General features: G+C 35.6%; 1 protein-coding gene across 3 annotated transcripts in view; it reads right to left on the minus strand.

Moving 5' to 3' along the window:
• Nucleotides 1-10,000, minus strand: part of LOC125031509 (palmitoyltransferase ZDHHC18-like) — a 40,218-nt gene that overhangs the window by 9,646 nt on the left and 20,572 nt on the right. For all 3 annotated transcript variants that reach the window (XM_047622375.1, XM_047622376.1, XM_047622377.1), the window contains 8 exons: nucleotides 9,831-9,985; nucleotides 8,901-9,061; nucleotides 8,340-8,498; nucleotides 7,995-8,132; nucleotides 7,563-7,720; nucleotides 7,183-7,300; nucleotides 6,818-6,927; nucleotides 5,572-5,725 (listed from right to left, as the gene is read on the minus strand). In XM_047622375.1, the coding sequence (XP_047478331.1) occupies nucleotides 5,572-5,725; nucleotides 6,818-6,927; nucleotides 7,183-7,300; nucleotides 7,563-7,720; nucleotides 7,995-8,132; nucleotides 8,340-8,498; nucleotides 8,901-9,061; nucleotides 9,831-9,985 (1,153 nt within the window). The remainder of the gene's footprint in view (nucleotides 1-5,571; nucleotides 5,726-6,817; nucleotides 6,928-7,182; nucleotides 7,301-7,562; nucleotides 7,721-7,994; nucleotides 8,133-8,339; nucleotides 8,499-8,900; nucleotides 9,062-9,830; nucleotides 9,986-10,000) is intronic.

Consider the following 10,000-nt stretch of genomic DNA (forward strand, 5'->3'; position numbering starts at 1 on the left):
AAACACTCTTCAGTTATCTAATACCATCATCCACTACTTCAGCATTATCAAAACGAGTAATAGATGAGGAAAGACACAGTATCACAAAATACAACAGCTAAACATGTACATGAGACGATATTTACACTTCATTACTGTAGTGGCAATAATGAGAGTATCCACTAAACATTAAGATAATTAAGTCCCTTGTTTTAAAAAAGATAGTCTGTGTTCTAATCAATTAATAGACACTAACATCTCTTCTACTACGTATATATATTGCCAAAATATAAAAATAGTCAGCATTTTACTTGCTTTTCAACTCATTCTATGCCTGTGAGCAACTCACAGCCTGTCTATTTTCTTTTTTAAGTAGCCTGTGTAAATCAATTTGATATTATTGTGTTCCTACAACTTTGTCATCTGCGAGCCCCCATAGTTTTAGAGATCTAATAGGAAAATAATAATTAAAAATATACCTGATGCTTGCAAAATAAAGACCTTAAATGTGAATATACTATGGGAATGTGGGCCAAAAATAGTATCTTTTACTCCTATACCCAGAAATGTCTGAGAGTCTTTCTTGTCTTTCTTTCATTAGTGGACCAAATGAGAGAACTCCATTAGAACCATGACAGACCTTCATAAAAGGAAACACCAACTGTCAGGAGCATTATCTCCAATATTGCTAGGCAGGAGGAAGGACATTCAAATTTATCAGGGAACTACAACAACGTCCTGTTATCCAGCTACGCGATCACAATTGAACAACACTGCCATTAACCTCCCCCCTTTTTAATAGAATATGGTAACAGGAACTGATCTACTGGACTCGGAAGTCTATTACAACCCACAAAATATTCTGGCATTGTTCTTTCTTTCACACGCACAAGTTTCATGTTGCAAAACACAAAACAAAACTAGTGTCTAAATTTCACAGATGATTATAATGTCTTCTTTTAATCCTTGAAAAAGCTTGGTATTCTTTGTAATTATTTTGGTGTTCACCACTAACAACATCCAATTCCACGTGCAAATACGTACAGCTGAATATATACTACTTATCTAAGTTTAAGCATTATTGACAAATGTGTGAATACTATAAAAGTTATATCTGAAATATAAGGCAATCTCTCTTTCTTACAGAAATTTCTCATACAAATTCTCCACTGCCACAGCTTAAGAGTCAATACCAATATGAACTATTGATTATCAACCTAATAGCTGCAAGGTTTTGGTAAAGATGGTCATGGATTGGTTACAATTGCAGTCATCAAAGAATAAAATCACTTGCTGTGTTTCACAAATTCTGAATTGAATATATAGTAGTAAACCAATAACCGATATTCATATCAACTAACTTATAAAGGTACAGGAAACAATGTAAAGAGGTGTTCTTACAAGGTAGAAGGGAATGGGGAATTCCATATTTCCTGTATCATTAATGTATAAGGGAAGCATAATGATTGTTTAACATGAGCACCTAGAGACACATCCCAGTAGCATTGGCAAGCAATTTAAGAAATTAAATAATAACAATTGGAGAGACATACAGATAAACCATCCCATCCAACTACAGGCACACATGGAGTATCTCCCTTCTGGAAAATACTCAAAATACACAACTCTTCAGAATAGATATATATTAGAAATGTTAGCACTACAAAAACTGTTTTTTAAATTAATGATTTCTGTAATATAAGTTGTAAATGGAATGGAAGAATCTTTAAAAAAAAGAATATAATGTAAACTTTTATCACTAATAAGCTCAAAAGTGAACATTACTGTATCGCAAGGAAAACATTTGAATCACTATAAATAATCTTGAAAACCAGGCTTTAAAGGAGTACTATAAATGGGATTTCCATTACTCTGATACCTAAATACATGTTCTAGCTCTTGTAACATGTTCAAGGATAACAAAAAAGCTGAAGCCCTTTTCCTGTGGCATATTTCTTAAACTCCTCTATTGTTAGTGTATTTAAAACAATCTTCAGCAATTTACTCATTTTGGGCTCCAATGAACACATCAAGTAAACTACTGCTGGTGCATGACATCTACCTATGGTATAATAAGGATAGGCCCAAATTCTGGATGGCAATTTGTACTTGCCATGACAAAAGAGACTGCTCACTGCTCTCTGTCATACACCCTTGTTTTCAGTGGTATTATTATTATTATTATTATTATTATTATTATTATTATTATTATTATTATTATTATTATTATTATTATTATTATTATTATTATTATTATTATTATTATTATTTAAAAAAAAAAAAATCAGCTTGTTCAGAATCAAAGGCAAGAGGGAAAGAAAAAGAAAAGAAGAAAAAAAAGAGCAAGAAAAAAGAAAAGAAAAAACATTGAGCCTGTACTTATAATTTTTGTCATACACCACTCTTGTCAATAATCCTGCAGAGCAGCCTATGTGCATGCTTCACTGCTACTTTTGCTCAAGAGAGAGATCACTGGTTTCTAACACTGAATATCAAGGGAACCATCCATTGCAGTGGGAGGGGTAAATTAGTTTTTTATCCCATGAAAAATATTACATCTTGCATAGTCTCAATATTTTCATATTGTGCATATTGCAGTTGCACATTTTTTATATCCCCCTTTCAGGATTTTTTTTCCCCTATGCATCATGGAGTTACAGCCCCTCAAGAGATGGATTAAAGTCACAGTTTAGGCTAATTTCTTGGAAGATCTTATATGAGTTTTAACCAAAACCACAGCAGGGAAAAAACATATTTGATGTTCATCTAATTGTCCCCTCAAACAGAACTCCACCTAAGGCATTCCTCTGCACAGTAGAAGGAAACAGGAAGCAGATGACCTCATCACTTCTAAATAATCATGAAAAGAAACATAAAAATTTGGCCTTTCAAACTTGTTGAGGGTTCCTCATCCGTGTTCTAGAAAACAAAATGGTTTCTACTACATGTGATGAGAAGCTCTTGATAAGTCTGAAACAACACATCTTTATTTCTTTAATATGTGGCAGTGTTCGTTTACTGTGTTTGCACTTGTGTTCTGCATAACCATCTCAATTTTGCAGGTCATGGAGATCAGTTCAAAGTTGAAACATGGACATGGAATATATACAACTTTTTTTTTTTTCCTCCTTTTTTTTGGGGGGGAGGGGGGGTATTTGGGTACTTCTATAATCTTGGCAATATATGAATATGCACAAACCACAAAAATATGAAAAGTCTGACATGATCATTTTTATGGGATTTTTTTTCATCTGATAAATATGCATCCTACACACAAGTCTGAGAGTTGGTTACTACCAATACCAGTACTTAATTTTATTTTTTTGAATCTTTATATTTATGCAAGTAATTCCTTATATGTTCAAGCAATCAAAGTCAGTTTTAACCCAATGGCGACGGGTCACGGCTATCGCCGTCATAACAATACGCACGATGTGCGGCGTGCGGCTGTCCGCAGCGGCGCCGCGCCAAAACGCCCCGAGGCAATGATTTGGCTTGATGGACCGATATCACACGCTCGGAGTCGGCGCGCTGCCGCCGTTCGCCAGAGCGTAGAGTTTTTTTTAATTTGCTATACCCGGCGCCATTGGGTTAATTTGCCCGACACAAATCTGCCTCCCTTGCAAAGGACAGTCCCCCTGAGAAAGAAATAAGGAAGAGCTGGACCACACCTTGTCACAATACCACATCAGCAGGTAAACTTCTAATGACATTCAAACAAGATCATGAGGAGAATGAAACCCTAAATACAGACTTCTAATGAAAACTTCTTGATTCCATTTTCCCCTGGACCATTAACTCCTGGCTCCATTGTGAATCCTCAAGACTCTTTTAGAGAAACCATATTAGAAGATTAAATAAATATAATCACAAAATTCTACTTTTCTTGCAATGGTCAATTCATGGATATGGGAAGTATGAAGTAATACTTTTGGAGAGTAAATTCCAAAATAAAACACAATGCACCTTAAATTTCTGAAACTACAGCAAGGAGCATATGCATTACACATGTATATGTACATATGTACAAGGTATATATATGTACAGAAGCGGCATTAAATGCTTGCAGACAGTACCAAAAAATCTATGAAAGTATATGCCAAAATAATTTTTTAATCCGGTGAAAAACATTGGACAGTTAATCAAGATTTGATTCAGTATATTTGTTGTCTGACTAGAATATATATATACACACTAAAGGGTGTGAAGAAGATACAGTGGATGTTTTGGTTCATATGCAAAATAATAACTTCACAGACCTTTACATCTATGACACAAAGTGAAACCATATGCAAGCATTATATTCTACCACATATATACAGATGACAGTATATGATATATGTTTTATATACACATTAAGTATATATATATGCGTATGTCTATGGATGTGTATACATATGGATTTGTATGTGTCTATGTATGTGTATATGAATATCTTTGTGTGTGAATTCTAACCTTGTTCTAATGGACTAAAAGGGAGGAAGCCCTGTCTGTATATGCCAGGAGTCCTCAACTTACTGGAATCCACTGAATTTCTTAACTAAAGCTAATTATTTATTCCACAGCCAGGGCTCCTTCTCCTGGCTGCTTCTTTTATGCTGACTTCACTCCTGTCATGCACTTCCAAACATACATTCTCACACTATACATAACCCTTAGTGTTGATATTGTTATTCATCTATACACATTATTAATGTGCAAATCAAAGTACAAATGGGAAGTACGTCTCTCTCTTATTTTATTCTATTTTTTCTTCAACACAATACTGCTGGGAAAATATAGTTTTCACTGTAGTTTTCTTTCATGAAATGTCTCTACAAAGTACTCAACCACCCTCGGGTCAATTAGTAGGCCTCATGATCTCGCCTAATTTCAGCTTTCCTTGATTTTTGGGAATACTTTTTTTTTAACCAATGCTATCAATATTGGTACTGTTATTATCATCATATATTGTAATATTATAATGTTATTCACATTACTAACTGCAATGTATGATAAAAGAGAATATTTTTAAAAATCATGGAAAGAAATCTATGTATAAAGACAATTAGTGAACTAAACTGTAAGTGGGCATTGAGTTAGCAGTTATTCTTTCCTTTATCATTGCCTGCTTTTCCATCAATATTACTCCAAGCTCCTACAGTAGACTATATTAACTTTTCAAAATAACATTCACCGTATACAGAAAAAAGGCATAGCCATGCCTGTGTATCCTTTATCAACAAAAAGACATTAATACAACAATAACACACAAATCCTTCAATTTTTCCAGTTGGGACTTGACATCTTTTATAGAATGGTTCTATTACTAATTACGGGTTTTGGAAGTAGCATGACATATCAATGCCTTGTTCGTAACTTTGAACCTAACTCTGAAAATGACTTGCCCTATCCCTTAACTGCAATCCACTTTACTGCGAAGGTGGACAGTAAATGTATCGAGGAAGCCTTTGCCATCTACTCTGCAGTAGAGATTCCCTAACAAGTCGAAAACTTATCACACAGCTTTACCCAGGTAGGGGTGCACCTGCAGACTGTATTTCAGAGTTGCTAGTGTGATGGTAGTCTGAAGAGGCTGAACGAAGTACCCACCATTTATAGACTGGGATGATGCCGACTTCTTCTTCAGTGTTGGAGCCACGTTGCCATTGGGGGCTCCTGTGGTGACAGCACCTGTCCCCCCTCCAGCACCTCCTGGACTTCCAGCCGGGGCCTCTGATCCTCCTCGCTGTGGCACTATACCATTCTAATGGGGAGAATTTTTTTTTTACATTAACCCAATGTGCGCGGGCTTTTTTAGTGGCTGTGCGGTCCGCCAAACGCATATATCTGTATCGGCACTACACCGCAATGGCATCATGATAGATGCCACTTGCAAACGAGGGGTTATAACTAATAATTACATTATATTATTGTCACACTGACAAATTTGACACGGATATAACCTGGATTGGAATGAGGAATTTCCCTATCTACCATTCAATTTCTTATGAGACTACTAAACTTTTTATCTAATTACTGCTTATGACTGTGTTTTCTACTATAAGTATATATCATACTAAATGAAAATTTATATTTATGCAACAGTTCTTATCTCCTGTACTAAACGATATAACAGGGCACCACAGATGGGTGTGGACTTGATTGTTAACTTGTTCCTGTCTGCTGGCAACCCTATCCTGACAGTAAAGTCTTGGTCCATATCACAGCCGTCATGGGTTGGTCTTGATGACTGTCATCAAGGTTTATTTGACCGTAGAGACTTATTTCTTTAAACATCTCTGAATAAAAAATGTAGAAAGGCCATTACGTAGTAAACAACTGATATGATAAACTAGCAGGGCACTTCCTCACAAATGGCTTCCCACTGACATTTGGTTATGACAGCTAGCTTGGATTTAGATTGATTAAACAGACCTAAAAACTCAAAAAAATTAAGCTGGTAGCTGATCTACTACTTATGCTTTGTTATACCATAATTTGTCAAATTAGCTAAAAAAAAAAAAAAAAAAAAAAAAAAAAAAAAAAAAAAAAAAAAAAAAAAAAAAAAAAAAAAAAAAACAGGTTCCCCTAACAAGACCAACCCAAATAAATCTGATTCAAAAACTAGTTATTCTTTAAGGTATCAAAAGCTACTTCAACCACTTAGATGGAAATTGGCCATTCAGTACTCAGGAAAAGCAAAACGTTCTAGGAACTTATATGGACTTTGATGTTCTTGAGTCACAGATAACTGGTCAAAATAAAATTTTGAAATTATTTAATAGAAATATGATGTTAGGTTTGACTAAGTTAAGCTGGATTTACACTTAAAGCAAGATCTACTATGAATACTTACCGAAGGTTGAACTGTGTGTACTGTGCCATAACTTCTTGAAGGTGCTTGATTTTCTGAGACCTTTCCTTGGGTGGTGGTAAGGTATTCTAGGGTTACTACACCCCTGCGATCTGAATGCAAGAGTCAACATTTAGCAAGTATTTGCACATTTATTTATTTTTTTATTTTTATTTTTGTTCTCTTTATAGTACTATTATCTGCGAGAAATTACCTAAATTACTTCAAGCCCTCTCTGGTTTCCAAAGAACACACTGACATACAAAGCATAAAACTGATAAAATGATGGTAGTCTATTATATTTCACATGTGACAGGTTAACAGAACCATTACTTTCTAAAACAAATACAACAGCTGTTCTTGTTTACCAATGAGACTTGGCTGAACTGGTCCACAAAGAACAGCCAGGCAGTTGAGGCAGAAGTTCCCATATCCATAGGGATTGAAGTTAGCTTGGCCACGACGAGCAGTAAATGAACCTTTGATCTGCCAAAAGAGATGTATCCTTTTATGATGTTCCGACACTTAATACATTTCTCTATCGTAAGTTAACAAGCTGTATAAATACACAGAAAAATTTCTGTCACTTGTAAAGTTCAGAGTAAAGTTAGTCATAAAACAGGAGACATAAATACAGGTAACCGTTCCCCAATGTATTTGTACATTAGGTTTTTAAATCCAGTGTCAAACTGCTAGATGCATAACCCCTTGCTCTGGGTAACTACTATACATATTCATATATACTAACATCCTCATTGGTAGTTTGGTTGGATGTGGTGAGGTAGGTGTGGAAGCCCGCCAGCCCTAGGATGGACCACACCGAGAAGAAGCAGATGACACCTTCTATCACAGATGCTGGGTTCTTCTGAATGGCCACCATGAAAGTCTTTTCCTCACTGTTCATGTCTAGCAGTATGAGAGAAAGTATTGAGAAAAATTAACAATTATACGGTGGCATGGGTTAGAGAAAACGCATGGCATAAAAATTCAATAAAAATGGAAACTTCAGAGAGTATCTAATACAAAATAATGGGGCACATATGAAAATGAGCAAATTCTACAGAAAACAGTACTGGCATACAGTTAGTTACTATCAAATTACGACATGAAGCCTACTCTACTCCTTGGTTTAAATATGCATACAGAGGTACAAAGTAAAATATGTCCTGTCGGTACTTACATATGACAAGATGTGCAATGACGCAGGAGAATATGAACACACAGAGAAAAGCCAGAGATATAATGAAGAGGTAGAAATACCGGTAATTTCTTTTGCCTACGCAGTTACCGACCCATGGGCAGTGGTGGTCAAACCGCTCTGCAAAATATTTCAGTCACAGGTAAATTTGGTAAGGCAGAGGCTGATTTCTTCCCCCCCCCCCTTTTTTAATCTTTTTGGTCGCATTGATACTTTGGTGTTTTCATTGGGTGGCAGATTCTAATAACTTTTTTTGTAGTAAATCAAAGCTTATATCAAACAGGATCTAATATAAAAATATGAAATGGAGTCAGCTCTTTATCTTACCAACACAATTATCGCAGATTGAACAGTGTGATGCTCGAGGTGGTCTGAATATTTTGCAGGTAAAACAGTACTTAAGCTTTACAGTTACGCCCCTGACAGTTATTTCCTTGGTTCGTGGTGGGGGCCGATAGCTGGGAACATTGCCAGAATTCGGCACCTCTGTTGAACAAAGATCAATGTAGCAATAACAAAAAAAAAAAAAGTCAGTTTGCTAAATTTATGCCAACTACATACATGAGCATATTAGTACACTCAAATTCGGCCACAATCATGTACCATAATTAGCCTTTCTAGAGACAGCAACAGTGGCTCCTAAAATTTACTATTGCAGAGCAACTTCAATAACAAACACACAAATAAAACAAGAAAAAAAGAGATAATAATCCCTTGTAAAACAAAAAGAATTAAGTGTTTCTTACACTCTTTATCTCATTATCACTTCTTCCATAACATGCAGACAGAAAACATAATAAAATTAAATAAAATGAAAATCAAATAAAACGAAAATAAAAAAACTAAATAAACAAACCCAAAATAAAACCAGAGCACACAGGTCATTACCGATTTGCTTTTCCGTATAAATAGCCTCCTCAGCCGTCGCCCTGGGGATAATCCCTGGGTCGCTGAAGGACGTGTGGAAGAGGGACGACATCACAAAGATAAACAAGAGAGCTCCAACAGCTGGGATTGCTGGCGTAAGATATTTTGCCAAGAAGGGACAGCTGCAAAATGTAAACATAGGTCAGAGTGTTAATAGGTTTTAGGACAATACCTTATAAAGGGACTGTTCGGCTGAATCATACTCATAATCAAATTTATAGTAAAATAAAGGTAAAGTTTGGTTACAATACATCAGTTGTTTTTTTTACTTAATCTTTGTGAAAAAAAATGTCTATTTTGTAGTTAACATAACCACTTCAAATGCTGAAGAATGCAGAATTTAATAAATCAATTCAACTATCTTCCCAAATGAAGAAGAACAAGAACAAGAACAAGAACAAGAAGAACAAGAACAAGAAGAACAAGAACAAGAAGAACAAGAACAAGAAGAACAAGAACAAGAACAAGAAGAACAAGAAGAAGAAGAAGATGATTATTGATGATGATGATGATGATGATGATGATGATGATGATGATGATGATGATGATGATGATGATGATGATGATGATGATGATGATGATGATGATGATGATGATGGGAATGATTATGATGATTGTCCCCAGAACAGAACAATGGAGATTTTGGAGTTGGAGATGAATATTATACGATGATGATGATGATGATGATGATGATGATGATGATGATGATGACGATGACGATGACGATGACGATGACGATGACGATGACGATGACGATGAAGATGAAGATGACGATGACGATGACGACAACGACGACGACGACGACGATGGCGATGAATATTGTGCAAGTAAAAAAAATAGAAAAAGAGGAAGGAAGAAGAAAACACGAATAAAAAAAGGCACAATACTTACTCAAAGACAAAGAAAAGCACATTTGTGACAAAAATAAGACCAACAGTAAAGTAAAAGATGCCGGTCTGCTGCGCCATCATTATCCGGCCATCGCAGTAGAATTTGTTACGCCCTGGGAACACCTGCCACTTCCGCTTCACGCTTGCCATCTTAACCTGAAACAAAGAGGG

This window comes from Penaeus chinensis, chromosome 13, assembly GCF_019202785.1.
Source record: "Penaeus chinensis breed Huanghai No. 1 chromosome 13, ASM1920278v2, whole genome shotgun sequence".
NCBI lineage: Eukaryota > Metazoa > Arthropoda > Malacostraca > Decapoda > Penaeidae > Penaeus > Penaeus chinensis.